This window comes from Sebastes fasciatus, chromosome 4, assembly GCF_043250625.1.
Source record: "Sebastes fasciatus isolate fSebFas1 chromosome 4, fSebFas1.pri, whole genome shotgun sequence".
NCBI classification, from domain to species: Eukaryota; Metazoa; Chordata; class Actinopteri; order Perciformes; family Sebastidae; genus Sebastes; species Sebastes fasciatus.
In genome coordinates, this window is record NC_133798.1 from 25,299,130 (window position 1) to 25,317,123 (window position 17,994).

The 17,994-nt window shown below is 41.5% G+C and overlaps 1 protein-coding gene across 7 annotated transcripts in view; it reads left to right on the forward strand.

Annotated features, from left to right (window-relative positions):
- The window catches only part of ptprq (protein tyrosine phosphatase receptor type Q), a 50,425-nt gene that overhangs the window by 17,400 nt on the left and 15,031 nt on the right, over positions 1 to 17,994 (forward strand). For 4 of the 7 annotated variants that reach the window (XM_074633070.1, XM_074633073.1, XM_074633071.1 and 1 more), the window contains 22 exons: positions 626 to 743; positions 1,889 to 2,003; positions 4,348 to 4,417; positions 4,543 to 4,742; positions 4,924 to 5,152; positions 5,849 to 5,977; positions 6,065 to 6,211; positions 6,979 to 7,142; positions 8,042 to 8,558; positions 8,697 to 8,858; positions 9,731 to 9,910; positions 10,001 to 10,108; positions 10,567 to 10,848; positions 10,960 to 11,241; positions 11,680 to 11,800; positions 11,897 to 12,051; positions 12,195 to 12,340; positions 13,663 to 13,834; positions 15,197 to 15,517; positions 16,190 to 16,462; positions 16,588 to 16,739; positions 17,010 to 17,151. In XM_074633070.1, the coding sequence (XP_074489171.1) occupies positions 626 to 743; positions 1,889 to 2,003; positions 4,348 to 4,417; positions 4,543 to 4,742; positions 4,924 to 5,152; positions 5,849 to 5,977; positions 6,065 to 6,211; positions 6,979 to 7,142; positions 8,042 to 8,558; positions 8,697 to 8,858; positions 9,731 to 9,910; positions 10,001 to 10,108; positions 10,567 to 10,848; positions 10,960 to 11,241; positions 11,680 to 11,800; positions 11,897 to 12,051; positions 12,195 to 12,340; positions 13,663 to 13,834; positions 15,197 to 15,517; positions 16,190 to 16,462; positions 16,588 to 16,739; positions 17,010 to 17,151 (4,185 nt within the window). The remainder of the gene's footprint in view (positions 1 to 625; positions 744 to 1,888; positions 2,004 to 4,347; positions 4,418 to 4,542; positions 4,743 to 4,923; positions 5,153 to 5,848; positions 5,978 to 6,064; positions 6,212 to 6,978; positions 7,143 to 8,041; positions 8,559 to 8,696; positions 8,859 to 9,730; positions 9,911 to 10,000; positions 10,109 to 10,566; positions 10,849 to 10,959; positions 11,242 to 11,679; positions 11,801 to 11,896; positions 12,052 to 12,194; positions 12,341 to 13,662; positions 13,835 to 15,196; positions 15,518 to 16,189; positions 16,463 to 16,587; positions 16,740 to 17,009; positions 17,152 to 17,994) is intronic. The other 3 variants (XM_074633072.1, XM_074633074.1, XM_074633076.1) reach the window with 3 other exon arrangements.

Below are 17,994 nucleotides of genomic sequence, written 5' to 3' on the forward strand. Positions count from 1 at the left end.
ACACACTGTTTGTTGTTGTTTAGATGGGTTTTGTTTTGGGGTGTTAAAGTGTCATGAAGTTCTCGTCTGCCCTCTGCTGTTTAATTCAGTCCCTGTATAGCACAGGCGCGCACACACGCACACACACACACACACACACACACACACACACTGAGGGAGTGATGTGTGTTAGTGTGTATGTGTGTGTGTGTGCGTGTGTGTGTGTGTGTGTGTGTAGAAGGGATAGGGGGGTATACTCCCTTCCCTGTTTAATTCCTCTTAGGTAACTTAAGCCCGGGCTTTTGAATCGCAGGATGAATGGGTCTGCAGTGAATGTCAGTGAAATGCCACTGCTGTGTGAGGCCTTATTCATCAGAGTTTGGCCTAAAACACACTCACACACACACACACACACGCACACTCGAGGATCACTCGCCCACAGACAATAACACTATTCTTTAAATGACTCTGGTACTTTCTTCTGTTGAGTTCTGATATATAGAAGTTGTTATTTACCAAAACATCCAGTATTGGATGTTTGCTGTATTGATGGTGTTGAAAACATAGAGTGAAAAGATGAGATGTGGAAAGAGACAGTCTTCTTTCCTCTCCTTCACACACTTCCCTTCTTCTTCTTCTCCTCCAGATCCTGGTACACCTTTCGACCTAGAAGGAGAGCCCGTGGGCTCTAATGGTATTCTTCTCAACTGGGACATGCCTCTATCCGATCCAATCAATTCCAATATTGAGGGATACATCATCAGGTAATTCTTCTGTTGTCTACTTGGAAAACTGTGGTTCAACATTTATGTTGGTATACTGGCATGGGTCCACTGAAATTCTTAAATTGGCAACCAGCCAATCAGGTGCTGAGTCATCATGAGAATATCAAATTGGCAACCGCCAATCAGGTGCTGAGTCATCATGAGAATATCAAATATACAATTACAAAATATACAAATCAATGGCAGTAAATATAGGAAAGAAATAACGCAAAGATAAATGTATATATATATTATAGTGTGTTGTGAAATATAAATTTTGTGTAACATTTTATAAACTACAGTATATGCTCTTGGTTTCTATGTAAAGTAGGCATCTATGTGTATTGCACAACTGAGACTTGTATTCATTACATGCATGGGAATGACTCCATTGATGTACAATTTTCAGGGGTGGAAAAAGTATTCAAATCCTTTACTTGAGTAAAAGTAGTAATACTACAATTTAAAAATATTTTATTACAAGTTAAAGTCTTGTATTCAATATTGTATTAGTAGTAGTATTATCAGCAAAATATACTTAAAGTACCAAAAGTAATTGCTATGCCAAATGGCCCCTTTCATTGTGTCATAGGATTATTATCACTGATGCATTAATGTGTGAGCAGCATAGTGTGATACACAAACTTATTTTGTACCGTACAATAAGAATATTTCAACCTGTGTTTGATTTAAATCAACTTCTTTAAAGGAGTTTATTGAAACAAGTTGATTTGTATTGAAAACAGATGGACAGCACTGGCATATTTTTTTTAATTGTTTTTATGAAAAGATTATCATCAATTCTAGTTTAAAATGGATGGATGCGACATTTCTTTCACTGGACAAAGCATTAGATTTAAAGAGCTAAATCCAAGTTTTGTATGAAAACAAAACTGCAAAAATTACAATATTTCTCTCTAAAATATAATGGACTAGAGGTAGGATGAAATGGAAATACTCAAAGTACCTTTTAAAACTGTGCTTGAATACAGTTGTTGAGTAAATGTTCTTAGTTACTTTCCACCACTGGCAGTTGTACACCTGAATCTATAGACCGTTGAGTCCTTCATCCAGCCCCATACTGTACATAGATGTATAATATGAGCTGGGAGATGATGATCTTGAAAATTGATTTCTCTCTGTAGGTACAAGGAGGTGTGTCCCTACCCCGACCCCAACTTCACACAGGTGACCATGTTGATGGACACACCAGAGACCCTGATCACTGACTTCACCTCAGGCTCTACATACCTCATTCAGGTAGGATACACAATTCAAGATTCAAAACTTTATTGCCATTACAGGGTAGCTGATAGGAATTTACTCACATCACATAAACACACTGAGACACAAAACAAGTGGAATAAACATACATCAAACATCAAAACAATAGTATAAAATCCCTCCTAAATATAAAGGACCAAATCACAAGGATATTACTGTTGGGTATGGGAGTAAAATATTTAGCTAAATATTGATATTTTACCATCAATCTTAGTGTAACAAACATATTCCTGGAAACTGTCCCCGTGTATTATCATGTGGACAGATCCCACTGGACCAGACCATTCTCTTGATCTGGCTGAATACTGGTAATTGATCCTGATTGCATTATTAATCAGGTAAACAGATCTATGGATCAGCCGTGGCTCTTTCCACTGTCTGTTGTCACAGAGCTTGAATGTGATCGTGCTTATTAGTTTTCAGAATTCATTAACCCACAATGACCTTCATACAAATGGACTCAGAGAGACTGGCACACATCGTGATTATACCTGCACATACCGTATTTGTGTGTGCATGTGTGTGCTTATGAGTGTGTATGTGTGTGTATCATGTATCGTATTACAACATCTCACCTGTGAGTGTGTTGGCCCACTAAGCCATGCACAAAGCTGAACTGACAGACTAGGCATGTTATATTGATGTTATTAATTTTACCTGAGTGGTGAAAATCAGATACTGTACGCTGCAACAAACTGCTATCGTAAAGCACCTTTTTGTCTATTTTTTAAGTATTGACAGCAGGGCTGGGCGATAATTCATTATGATCATTTATCGACTTTCAGTGGAATAGAACGTGATTAAAACATATATTGACATATGAGATAGATAGATAGATAGATAGATAGATAGATAGATAGATAGATAGATAGATAGATAGATGTACTTTATTGATCCAAAATTGTGAAATTCTTTAATAGTAAAACCACAAGAAAAGTTGCAAAACAAAAAGTAGCCATTGCCGCTCAGCCACTGAAACAAATAGTTGAAAAAACACACCCGAAAAATAAAAGAAAGTGACAAAAAGACGAAAAATCGAAACACACACCGGGAGCTGCTGCAACAGGCTGCTACCTAGCACGGCGCGTCATCAGTGACATATACAATTACGTTGTCTAAATTGATAATAGCAACCACATACTAACTCAAATTTCTTAGAAAATCTGATCAAACTCAGTTAAATCAAATTATTGTCTTAATCTGATTACTCGGTATTTGTGTGCATGCATGTAAACAAAGCATGTATAGCTGAAAATAATTTACAAATGTTTTTTTCTATATAATTTCACTTGAATCTGTTATGTTAATTTTGCACTTAATTAATTATCATTCATTTACAGGGGAGTATACAAAAATAGGCTTTACCATGTGGTTATTTCATATAGACTATTTATTTATTGAATTACCAGAAAACATGCTATTTAGTGATATATATCGTTATCGAGATATGAAATTATCTATATCAGAATAGAAGATTTTGGTCATGTCGCCCAGCCCTAATTGACAGTTTTTTACAGTGCAATTGTTGTAGGCAAAAAAAACTTAAAACACTGTTTTGGTTATTTTCATACAGTAGAGACAATATCATGAACACTCTTATTCATCACAGTGGTCCTCCAAAGGCTATTACTTACAGTATGTGCACATTGAAATGTCCAATTCACAGAGGCATTGATTCAACTCGATGGGGATTTTAGACTGTAGATTTTGATGTTGTCATTTTGCATTAGACTGTACTATGTGGGTGTTGTACTCGCTCTGTGGGCATACTCCTCTGTTGGTTGATTTTCTACAAGTATTTGGATGAAGAAACATTTTTAAAAAACAATTATAAAAAATGAAATGCCCTGTTACCAATCTAAAAACACTGATGTTTTTGTAAATATGCACTGTTTCATAGTGCTCCTGTATAATTATATAGTGAATTAAAGCTGAAGATGGATGTTTCAAGATAAAGTTTTGGAAGTTACATTCATTATTGTCCATTCAGATGAATTCCCCATTAGCCTGATAATCAGACTTAAATTGGCATTTCATCTTCACGTCATTATTCATTTATTTTTCATTCATTTTGATTTATTACTGTTATAATCTTTGAGGAGATCAAATATGTAGGCAGGAATTCAGAGTCTAAAGGTCTGTTTACATACTGTTAACTGTCGTTGTTGTTCACGTGTTACTGGGCTCGCTGAGTCACCGTCACCTGAGATCATTGCCTGAGATGAGCACCTAATCGGGATCTGATGACTATCTATTGACAGGATCATGAATTAATCATTATTAAGAAATACCTACCAGCTCTCTCTCTCTGTCCCTTTAGGTAGCAGCCATATCTCCAGGTGGAGTGGGAGCCTTCAGCAAATCTGTATACAAAAAGACCGCTGAGTCCCGTGGGTGTTCATGCACATGCACACCCACTTTCATAATGATCTCAAAATCTAAAGCAGTAATTATGTATATACAGTATTGTATGTCTATGTGTGTGTACTTTAATTTGCGTGTGGATTTCCTGCAGCCCCTGGCCTGGTGACCAACTTGACAGCGTTTGCTCAGAACCACACCTTCGTCATGGTTACCTGGTACCTGCCGCACCGCATCAACGGCCTCATCACAAAGTTTGCCGTCAAGGCTAAACACGCTCGTACTGGACAGACGGTCCGCATGCTGGAGGTCAACGCAGAGGACATCATGACCGGAGCGCTGCCTCACTGCAACGTACTGCATTATACCGTCACCCTCTGTCTTTTTAACTGAACTGTTGTTGTGAAATGTTCTATTTCGGTCAGGGTTATAGATGCTACCAAGGCACAAGCCCGACCTTGTGTACAACATAAAGTTAGAAATGACCTTTTTTTCTCATACTGTTCCCTCTGTGTATGTCCTTTTGTATGTGTAGGATGCTGCCGATATCCTGTCCCGAGCAACTATCAGTCCCTTGGAGATAACAGCATCGTCTTCAACCATCACCCTCTCCGCCGTGCCCCCTGCAGCCTCCTGGAGTGTGCCCATATCAGTTGGAGTTGATCAGCTACGACCTTACACCGCCTATCTATTCGAAGTGTCTGCCTTCACCTCTGATGGAGAGGGACAGATAGCCTCCACTATGGCCCGCATGCCAGACTCAGGTGTGGAAAGAGATAGGTTAGTGGGAAGACACCCAAAATCTATAGATACCCCTACCGGAGGTAGAACAAAGCACAATATATTTTTTTTATATTCTCTCAGGTCTCCTACATATGAAATGGACTCTTGTATAAAAAATATTTCACTGCGGGCGCCCCGATTGACTGCAGACATGCCGTCTACCCCCAATTCATGCTTGGAACACATCATACATTTCTTAATGTAGACCACTGACCATACCTGCTATAGTTACATATCATATGTTGCTGGATTCAGCACCATTCCAGCAAACCCTGAGTGGTGTTTCTGGGACAATCACAGCCAAAGCTGCCTAAAAGTAAAAAAAATTAAATTAGTTTTGGTGTACCATCTCCCATTCGGCTTGGCTTTATTTTGCACTTATTTTATTTATGGGGTGTGTCACAATATCTGTCAATTTAATCACTTTTGCAGTAAAATATTTTTATACAAAAATCCATTTCATTTCAGACCTAAGAGAATATGAAAAACATTGTTGTGCTTTGTTTTACTTCTGGTAGGGGTAACTCGAAAACTAAAGCAATTTTGGGGGTCTTCCGTCTAGCTTAAAAAGCAAACCAGGCCGTAGCTTTTGTTTTTATTTGTGAATTACACTGTTATTAGCATATACAGTATTTACTGCATTTATGAAAATGATTATTTCTGTGTTTGTATGGCAGCCCCAGAAGATCCACCACAAAAATTCTTTGTATCGAATATGACGTCTAGATCAATCTCCGTGTCCTGGAGCTCTCCCAACATTATTACAGGAAAATTCACCTACGTACTCTACCTTTATGGACCCGCAGGTTATTAAATATTAATTCTTGACCTAACTTGCACGCATGCATAGACAGATTCAATCTCTAAAATATCTTATTTCTTCTTCGTCTCAGGATATATGTATGAGAACAACACAGCAGACACACGGTTTGCTCTGACTGGTTTGAACCCCTACACGGGGTACACGGTGGCCGTCCGAGCCAAAGCTGCTGGAGAAGTGGGTCCGCCAGCGCAGGAGGATGTAATTACACCAGCTGAAGGTGAGACCACTCATAAACTGATGTACTAACACCTCTTTAGTGGGCTCAGTTTTAAAGCTAGAGGGAAGATACTGGTATCATATGAAACTAGAAAAGCATAAGGAATCCATTGGTACAAACTACTCTATATTACTGCCATACTAGCTTGTTGCGAAGGAGGTTAAATAAAGCTCCAGACTTACACTACATTTTGGCGAGGAAAAACTGGCATGGCCATTTTCAAAGGGGTCCCTTTACCTCTGAACTCAAGATATGTGAATGGGTCTCCCCTTTACAGACATGCCCACTTTATGATAATCACATGCAGTTTTGGGCAAGTCATAGTCAAGTCAGCACACTGACACACTGACAGCTGTTGTTGCCTGTTGGGCTTGAGTTTGCCATGTTAAGATTTGAGCATTTTTTTTATGCTAAATGCAGTACCTGTGAGGGTTTCTGGACAATATTTGTCATTGTTTTGTGTTGTTGATTGATTTACAATAATAAACATATACATACATTTGCATAAAGCAAGCATATTTTCCCACTCCCATGTTGATAAGAGAATAAAATACTTTACAAATCTCCCTTTAAGGTACATTTTGAACAGATACAAAATGTGTGATTAATTTGCGATTAATTAATTTGGGATTAAATTAAATATTTGAATCGATTGACAGCCCTAGTTTTTAGAATCTTTTTGTCAGGAGAAGGTGGAGGTAGAGGTGTGTTTTGTGTTCTTCTGTGTCTAACTCTCTCTGGCTCTATTTGTGTGTCTGTGTGAGTAGCACCCAGTGCAGTGCAGGACTTAATGGCAGAAGCTGAGGATTCAGTTTCAATCCTTGTGAGTTGGAGAATCCCTGCCCAGCCCAACGGCCCCATCACCCAGTACAAACTGCAGGTTCTGGTTGACGACATTCTGCTGCAGGACATCACCCTCTCTGCAGAAATGGTAGGCCAGATGTTACAGCTTTGTACAGTATAGACACAATAAATATATCCCATCACAGCTCAGTACTGTTGAAAATTCAGTGTTAAAGCGCAAGCCTGTTCAGTTGAAATGGTTGGAGGAAATATAACTGTTAAGGCCTTTACACACCGGGAGCGTGACGAATAAACAACACGCCTGCGAATATTACGTATCAAAACTATTCATACCGGCAGCAATGCAAATTTGCGACAGTTGCAACACTTTTTCAAAAGTTATGTTGCTTTTTTGCCATGTAATATTCACGTTTTGTGTGAAAGTACTCATGACATAAACAACAGTTCGAAAAAATATGTTGACGTGCAAATTAATTGCACGAAAAAGTTCCCCTGGTGTGTAAAGGCCTTTAATCTTTGCATACACTTACTGTACATATACAAGTTTTTTGTTGTTTTTTTACAGTGTAAAAATACAAACACTTGTACAACCCATTAGAACTGCTCTCTAAGAAAACCTGTGTGAAGCTACAAATCCATTTTACAGAAGCATTGATTACACACTTTGGTCATTTTAAAGATGCCTTTGAATATGATGTAATTCAAAATAAAAACACCATTACAACCTCATAAAATAACATTGTTCAACAGTACTATTTTCTAATCAACAGTTTATATAAAGTTTATAAGCTTTAGAAAAGGTAGTATTTTTGACCCACTGGAATCTTTGATTGCAATAGATTGTACTACACTGGTGCTGTGTCCACTTCCTCTGCATGCTCTTCTGTAAATTGACAAATTTTTATAGTCATTAGTCATTATTATTATAAAGCCAAAATGATTGAGAATCACTGCTTTACACTGCACCCAACCAGAAGAAATCAAAAACTACAGTCAGACTATAAAATGTAATTTTTCTTCCTTCAGAATACAACTGGTTCGAACGAAGATGTGACGCTTCCCCCTGACGTCAACAACAATCCAGGGCGACGTAAGCGAGCTGCTGAGCTCAGTGTGATCACATCACCGCCGACATTCACGGCCACTATTTCTGATCGCACACTGCCCACTGGTGCGACTGCTTCCAGCCTCACACACTCTGGACAAAGAAGCACTGACCACATCACTAACACCAATGCTCAACCAACTGCAAACTCCATGGTCACTGAGAAGCCCAGCACCAGTTACGTTTCTGCTTCACACTCTAACAGCACAAATATTCAATCTTCTGACTCTCCTGTCTCTGGGACCTCTGCACTTTCTCTTACCTCTGTGCCACCTGCTACACTTCCACCCTGGCTGACAAAGCAAACACATCCTGGGGATATGACCTCAGATTCCTCCCCCTTGGCCCTGACCCCAGGCCAGCTCCGTTTGTCCACACATGATGCATCAATTACGGGACATTTTTCAACACGCGGTGCAGCCGCTTCTGGTACGACAGGTGGGAGAGCACTAACCATAAACACCGCTTCACTTAACCTCCAGCAGCCCTTGATACAAGGACTTTTATCTGCTCCAGTGCTTATAAATCTTTTTGTGTGGTCTTGTGTATCCGTCTGTGTCTGTATGCATGCCGCAGGTGTAACAGTGAGAGAGGAGGTGATGGACGTTTTGTCTGAGGACTTGTCTTACCTGGTGTTGGATCTGAATCCCTTCACCGAGTACACGTTCAGCGTCACTGCTTCCACAACAGTGGGAGTGGGTCCTGCAACAGATATCACTGAGAAGACCAGGGAGCAGGGTGGGTGGTCACATGTACATTACATTACATTTATTTAGCTGACGCTTTTATTCAAAGCGACTTACAATAAGTGCATTCAGCCATGTGGGTACAACCCCAAAATGTGCAAAAGTACATCAAATTCATCAAATATGCTGATCTACTTCAAGTGAAGTTTTCAGGGTTTTATTTACGTCACATGGATTAATTACTAAAGTTACTACAAGGAACTTTAATTTTGTGTTAATTTTGGCGGTCCCTTTGGACAAAAGCAGTTTCCAAGCACCAGAGTCCCTTTAAAAACCTCTTATTTTACTGCAGCAGGGTTTGACAGTTTCCCCCGCTCAGTACTGGTTCTGGTTCTCCCGGGCCTCCCTTCCCCTCCAGAGGGCCCAGAAATATGGCCTGGGCCTCCAGTAGCGTAGTTTCAGTGTTGGCTCCCAGCGGGGACCGGCAGAGCAGCGAGGGGAAGCTCTGCTCCTGGCTGGAGGAGGAGCCGCTGCTGCCAGGAACGAAAATCCCCTTGTCCCACTGGAGCTCCGACTGCAGGTCATAAACGGCTCTGGGTCTGTCCGTGGTTGGCTGGATGCTGCCGGAGGGCCCGCTGGAGTCTGAGCTGAAGGAGTTTCTGGTGAACCCGCGTGCCGTAAATTGCTTTGTCTGATTTTGCGGGGAATCGGACCCGATGACAAGCATTAGGAATAACTATTGTATATAGAAATAGCCAATATTCTTGCTGATGATCTCGTTAGCTTATGTAGGTCATATTCAGGCATAAGTATTAAATAACCAGGTAAAAGTTCCTTGTAGTACCTTTAACTATAAAAAACAAATGATCTGCAAAACCTAAAAAATGATTTATCCCTAATAATGTCTTGTACTGTGTTGTTTAGTCCCTAGCTCAGTGCTCGAGGTGTCCTATCAAAACATCAGCTCCACCTCCATACTAGTGAACTGGGTCCCACCACTCAACCCCAATGGGCGGATCACACATTACACCGTCTATGGCCTCGAACTGCACAGTGATCAGGGCCTGCAGTGGGTTACTAGCACCGCCAGCATATTGCTAACAGGTAGAGTAATCACCTTTTCTGCACAGCTCTATGCAGTCATAATCATTATAATACAGGTCTGTTGCTAAATATCTCTGTGCTAATGTTTAGATTTGGACAAGTACACTGGTTATAAGCTACGTGTAGCTGCATCTACAGCTGTGGGAGAGAGCTCTCTGTCTGAGGAAGATGACATCTTTGTTCTCACCTTAGAGGACGGTATGTGCTGAACACACACTGAATACATAAACGCACACAAGTGGTCAAAACAATTTTGTTCAAATTTGATTGTTGGAAGTAACAAAAATGAGATTTGATCAAATAAATCTGTCATTGATTAAAAAGAATGAAATAAAAACTGTAAAGTCAAACTACAGAAAAGGTAACAAAGCATCTTGTGTAGGTGCAGCTGTTTCACCTTGTTGAATTGTTGTGGGTGCCCAGTGTGTGACATGTACCCTACACTATCAACAATTCAGTGTCAGTGAATGAATATCAAAGTGATATTAAATATTCAATATTTGAGTTTATTATTCAAATTTGCTATGTAGTTATTGAATTACCAATATTTAATGTGATGCTAGAGCAGCTAGATTATTTGATTGTCTGATTTGATTGTGTTTCAGTCGATGACCTGTGAATTTGATCTGGGTTTTTCTTCTCCATCCCCTCCTCAGAGCCTGACTCCCCCCCTGTGAACCTCACTGTGGTTGACACCAGCCCATCCACCGCCACATTGGCCTGGTCTACACCCGAACAAGCCAATGGGGTGATCAAACGTTACGAGGTCCTGTATGAGAACGAGTCCTACTCAGCGTTGATGAACGCGTCCTCTAACACAGTCACTCTGATGAACCTGATGCCATTCTCCTATTACAACGTGTCTGTGATGGCGTACACACGTTACGGCCACGGCAACCAAACATCAGACACTTTATACCTGCTGTCCGGAGAGGACGGTGTGTTGATGGAGCCACCCACTCGCGGATCCACATGAAAAAGTTTAGTAACGATGGCAACTGTTCAGATTTTAGTAAAGATGCATCTTCTTTTGTTTGTTCTCTCTTCAGTCCCAGGCAGTCCTCCGTATGACGTTACTTACGAGTCGGTCAGTCCCAGCGAGGTGAACGTGACCTGGCAGCCTCCTCTGCTGCCTAACGGGGTCATCACCCACTACAGCCTGGAGCTGTGGAATTCCAGTCACAGCCTGAACCTCACCTCCCCAACCAACTTCATCCACATCACACATCTGAGGAAGTATGCACACTACTCCGTCATGGTGCAAGCACACACGCTTGTCGGGTCCGGAAACTACAGCAGCGAGCCGCTCAACATCACCACACTGGAGGATGGTGAGAGGGACGGGTGGGGGAGAGAGAGGAAAGGGGGAGGGTTTGTTTTCAGTTCCAGGACACTGCGCGATTACATCACGACTGAGTTCGAAGGGCATCTGATTAAATCTGACTTTCCTCTCGTCTTTTCCTCCTCAGTTACATCTCTCTGTTTCAGCTCATGCTAATGATGTTACATCACAGGTATTTGATGCCACGTGACCCTCGTGTCTCCCATCGGGACTGAGAAGCACAAATAACAGAGTCATTGCAACTCACCAGTTTTTCATTTCAGGGCAATATTCTGTTTCTCTGTGGCACGTTCCTGAGGAGGTCGTCTGAGGTTCTTATTTGCCCAGAGCAAATATATTTTTATCACTCATCAGTCTCTGTATTGATACACCCTATTGTTGTATATATTGTATTATGTTACTGGAAAGTCTTTCTCCTGCATCTCAGCCCCAGACACACCTCCTCAGTTCCTCCACGCCAGAAAGTTGTCAGATTATGAGGTAGAGTTGTCATGGCAACCACCACTTGAAGCCAATTCAGAGATACTCTTCTACATCGTGAGAGTTTGGTGAGTTTCTCGATCTACTTCTCTCTGTCTGTTTGACTCTCTGTTGAAAAAGAAAACGGAACACATCGCAACATAAATGGTTGCTCTCTTCGTCAGGAATGAAACGACTGCGCAGTGGCAGAATGTGACGGGGACATCAGTGGTTATTAATGTAGACTCAGAGAGCAACTACAATGCATCTGTCTCCAGCTGGACCAGAATGGGAGACGGAGGAGTGCTGCTCTACATCACCTTTACCACCACCGATGCAGGTGCTGGATGATTGTTAAAAACATTTTGACAGATAACTTTATCATCCTCACAGACAAAACATTTCTTTATAATGCGTTTGTATGAAGTTTCTCCCACTTCCTGAATATTTGTGTTTTTTGTGTCTCTGCTCCCTGGCTCTCAGAACCCTTTGACCCTCCCCAGAATGTGACTTTTGCAAATGCGACCGCCTCCTCCGTCACCTTGCTGTGGCACCCGCCTACTGAACCTAATGGCATTATTGTACACTACACTATTTACTACTCTGAAAACAACACTGTGGTTGAGCAGGTGAGACACATATACATGTATATAGAATATACAGACAGCTGCACTAATCAATTTTATTATACCGCGACAACGTAGTATATAGTGTGTATATAGCGCTTGGCGTGTCCGTCCTTCCATCCGTTCGAGTGTTACACTCTAGTTTTCGGAGTAGAACTCGAAAACTATGTAACTTAGAAACTTCACATTTGGTATGATGGTTGACGGTGTGGTCTAGTTGTGCCTTTCGGGGGTTAGAAGTCCAGGGTGCCCAACATTTTTGAAATCTTTCCAAAAGGGCAAAACCTTTGGCCCTGCTTTAGTAGGGGTCAAGCAGTGAGCGGGGGTATGTGAGCCATGCTCACTTTTGCCTTGTTTTAAAAAAAATGGGTCAAATGACTACATGTAATGTGAAAGGTGTCACTCCTGGTGACGAACCCACAGAGAATTTTCTGCAGTTCCTGTCACCCGTACAAAACATTTTAGCATCTTTTAGCTCATAGTTTTGGTTTTCTGGCCTGCAACTTTCCTGTTTTGGTTCCCTCGTACTGATCTCATTAACCTTGTTCCAGCAGCAGGTAGTTGTTTTCCGCTAACTCACTTTACGCTACCTGCATAGTACCAAAAAGCAAGGTTAGTGACTAGCTGGTGGACATAGTGAAGCTGTTAGCAGCTAAAGAGAGAGATATTTCTGTCAGGAGTCGGTGGAGACTAAAACAAAGCTAAAAGAGAGTGACTGTTGGACTTACATTTGTCAGGACACAAACACGACTCCAAATGAATGCACAACAAACATGCAAAACCTTAAGTACTGTATGTTAGTCTAATTACTAGTCACAATATCTTATAACACTTAATGTAAGACAAACTCACCTAACAAGTAACATTTCAGAGACTTGTTTTCAGATAATGCATCTTGAATATCTTGTTAAGTGAAATACTACTTTTGAGCATTATAGGCTTATAATGACACCCAGTTCTTCCTAATTCTAATGCAATATAGCTCAACATGAGTTTTCCCAGCTAATTTCAAGATCTCTTTTTATCCTGAAAGGCCTAAATATAACATCTTATTTCAAGAAATCTTACCACGTTAATTTTCACTTGTACCATTTGCAGATTTGTTTTACTTTATTAAAAGCAAAAACACCTTGTATTCATTGATTATTTTATTTAGTTTTAGAGGGGGTTTTGTTGCTTTGTGTCTGCTGAATGTATGTAGGATGCTTATGTTTGGGTTGCCTTTCATCCGTCACCCATCTGTATATAAATCACACATTTTGCTCTAATGTAATCACCTGTTTCAGTGTGTGAAAGTAACCCTAACACTCTTTTTTTCTCTACAGAGGGTTCCCATTTCAGACTTAGCTGCACCGGCCTCTCCTGATTCAGCCCTCTCTTACACTCTAACTCGGCTGATTGGGGGCTTAAACTACACCCTGTGGATGAGCTCTAGCACAGCGCAGGGGGACGGAGGGGTCCAGAGCGAGCCACTAACCCTGTTGTTACCAGAGGACGGTCAGTCAGACGCACAAACACAATCACACATACACCAATATAAATAAGTTAAAAAAAGAATAGACATAAACATGAAATACTACACATAACAACCAGAAAGTTATTGCATACGGTGATTCAAAGTCTCACTGGAGGGCGAGTCTGCACACTTTTTTCAAAACTCTTCAACTTCCCAAAAAAAAAAATTACATAAAAACTCTGCGATTGAAGATGTGACTTTCAGTGTGTTAGTGAAAGGGGATAACAGTCAGTCTGGCAAACTGGCTCTATTTTTGTCCGCCTGTGACACTGCCTTGAAGACAGCCAGTTTGTGTTTCCTTTCGCTAAGCACGACGAAAGTTGTGAGGGATTAAAAAACAGGCAGAGAAAGAGAGAGAGAGAGCGCAAAACCGTTTACGATATGATGACAGAGAAAAAACAAAGCCTGACGTGCTTTGACAAAGTTCCTGCTGTGCTCATTCTACGTACAATTGCATTGTTGCCTCGGAAACCAAAATTTGGATGTAATATTTAGTTGTCTTTTTGAAATCCTCAGTGTAAAAAGTGAAGCGTTACATAAAGCTGATCTCCTTGTTTTTATGTTATTTTGGGAAAAATGGTGCAGACAGCCGCCACAGACTTTGTCACATACAGTTCATATTAGTACGTTATGATTTATTTTTTATTCTCTGTCTCTGAAATGATTTACTGCTCATACTGACTGTATCTCTGCCTGTGCTCTAGCTGCTCCACTCTCAGCCAAGCACCGGATCTACTGGGCACCTTGTGTCTCCTGCACAGCCATGCCCCCCTGCTGGGCTCAGACCCCCACACACACCTGGCCCCTCACATCCACTCATTCATCTTATGGATCTCTCAAGTTTTATCTCCCTTTCCCGTTCATCTCCCCTTATTTCCTTCTCTGTGTACCATGCGTTATTTTCGGATGGGGCTGAGACGATGAACAGGATGAGTATTTTCTCCTCAACCCCTTTCTTTCCCAAGGTTTTCAGCGTGCTAGTTTCCCTCCTAAATGCCTCTCTGTGTCTCTTAATTTTGTAGGATATTGTTTGTGTCTGTTTACAGTACTGTTTTACTTTGCTGTGTTTCTGTTTTGTCAAAGTAATGTCATGCCGTATTGTTCTACTTGAAGTGCTGTTGTTGATTTTGTTAATTTCAACAATGCTGCCAATGGTGCTTGTGACAGATGATGATAATGATGATGATGACTGGTGCGCTGTTCATTTTCCCTCAAGTGTCAGTGTGTGTATGGTTGATTGATGCCCTAATTTACTGCCTCGTAGTACAGTAAACTTGCATCAAAGACTCTGTGTTGTCACTGGTAGTTAATAATAGTGACACTCTTCTTGTTTCCCTCTTCAGTGCCAAGTGACTCGGTCCACAACCTGACTACTAAGAGCTCCGGCTCCACATTCATCGTCATCGCCTGGGACCCTCCCATGGAACCCAACGGCCGTCTTAGCTACCTGCTCACCTTACAGGAGGCCGGCGTACCCCCGGACGCATCCAACCAGGGGGCTCCAGCTGTCAACAAGACCATCTTTCATAACAGCTCTGAAAGTGGCTTCATGTACACAAGACTCAAGAAGTATTTCCCTTATGTGTTCACTGTTACCCCGTCGACTGGTGCTGGCGCTGCCTACAACCATACCAGCACAATGTATCTGAGGACAGATGATGATAGTGAGTTTATCTACACAAACAATCACTTAGACCTGCAGTAGGCAGAATATCTTTGGCATCATTGGGCAAAAATTCCATAATAATCTTTCAGCATATTGTAATTCAAGTGTTCTGAGAGAAAACTAGACTTCTGCACCTCCTCATGCCTCTGTTTTCAGGCTTTAAAAAATCTAGGTCATTTCAGAGAGAAAGCGTTCCTAGTGGCTGTGCTGCGGCTGGTGGGCGGTGCTTGGTATTTGCTCAACTGATCTCAACATGACTGCCGGGTCATAAACGTTCTCATTTTCCAGCTGAACAGTACACTACAAGATGTTTCTGAAAACATTTGAGGCGAGAGATAGGCATTACAGTAACAGAATATTGATTCATATTTGATCAGCGCTGCCTAGTTTGACCGTTTGATCGGACTTCGCGAGTGATTGACAGCTGGCTCATAGACGGCAGCTGGACGGCAGACTCCAGCTTGACTCTGACTGCTTGTTTTCCTCCAGTCTGTGAAATCTTGCAGATACCGATAGGAGCACCGGAGTACACAGAGGCACATTATTTTTTTCAGATTACCTGTCTCATGCACTACTGTCAGGATATAGTGACATATTTGCTCCAATTCTACCCACTGCTGCTTTAATGGAGAATGGATCATGTATTTATTGTCAAACCGTTTCTCCTCAGTTCCTAGTTCGGCTCCAATGCTGGTGTACACCAGGAATCTGTCGTCGTCCTCTATCGCAGTGGTCTGGCAGCGCCCTCTGGAGGCCAACGGGGAGATAACAGAGTATACCCTCACTCTGTTTGGCCCAGGGGGATCCAACACGACTACCCCCAACACCTCATTCATCCTCACCAACCTACTTCCATACACAGCTTACAACCTCACTATTACTGCTGCAACGCGTAAAGGCTCAGGGCCTTATCTGCTGCTGCAGCTGCACACCGATGAAGGAGGTTAGTTTGAAAGCAGGTTTAAAATGTATCCAAGATCCTAATTAGATGGTGTTTATTTAAGAAACTGTATCTACTGTCTGTTTCAGTCTATCTTCTTCTCTATCTGCCCTTACTTTGTGTTTCAGGCCCCATGTCCCCTCCCCGTAACCTGACTATATATAACCACACAGACGTCTCTGTGTGGCTGAGCTGGGAGCCTCCTCTGGAGCCCAATGGAGTGGTGATACAGTACGGCTTCAGGATCCGAGACCTCATCACACACACCGTCACACACAGGGTACCGTTAATTTCACACACCGAAAGCTACTCCACAATAACAACAACACTCACACACTTACACATACTCCAGAGACCCACTCAGTAAGAGTACACACTGTCACACTTAAGGTAGCTCTAATTTCACACTCCAGATACCACTCAGCAGTAACCTTATACGTACACGCACGTGCACATATGTGTGCTGATACAATAAGACATTATCCACTCCAGTGATCAGGATTGGATGATTTAATCTCCTATGTGTGTTTTTTTTTTTATGTGTGTGTAGAATTCCTCTGGGCCGTCGACCACAGAGTATCTCTCAGGCTTCAGGCCTCATAGCTCCTATGAGATCAGTGTTTACAGTTACACCAGAGTGGGTCATGGGAATCAGTTCAGCAGCCCTGTGACCTTCACGACTAACGAGTCAGGTAAAGTACACACCGTCTACACACAAGGAATGTAACACTGATTTAGGTCACCGCTCGCAGTGGTTCAAAATTGATTCGTACAGTATATTCAATTTGAAATACCGTATTTGTCCCATAAGGGGCAATTAAACGAAAGCAGGTTTACAAACATAGAAACACGCAAAAATTCACTCAAATACAGAAGTGTAGTGAGACCTTAAAAGAAAATAGGAGAAAAATAAGTTCAAAGACACAAAGGTTAGTGGCCAGTCCATAGCTGGCCAACAGTGTCCGACATCATAAAAGCACGCAAGGTCAAATGCAGTTATCAGTCTGTACGCAGAGCAAACTGATCATCTTTTTAACAAACAACAACTCTTATGGCTTCAGAGCTAAAACCAAACGTTCTACTATTTGTTTAGTACAGGTAATCTAAAACGCCTTCCTGATGCCATTGGCTTGTGGTGGATCAACACCTAGGTCAAGCAAGGTCAAATTTATTTATATAGCACATTTAATACAACCATAGTTGCCCAAAGTGCTGAACAGGCTCTAAATACCAACTAAAAGAATATAGAGTATTTTACGATCTACTCCAAAGAGGTTTTGTTTGTGTGGGCGGTGGAGACGCTGCTGAGTCTTTTTCTTCACAAGCACATTGTGCAGTGTGTTGACACTGTATGTCATGTGAAAAAGGCTCAGCAGCACGAGACAAGACGAATGTGATTCCCCTCAAGAACAGCGGGTCATCATCGCAGAGTTGCTGGCTGTGCAACCAAAAATAAATAGATAAATAATAGGTGGTGATGATTGTTGGTAAAATACAATAAATTTAAGATAAAGCAGATTTAAATTATGTACCAG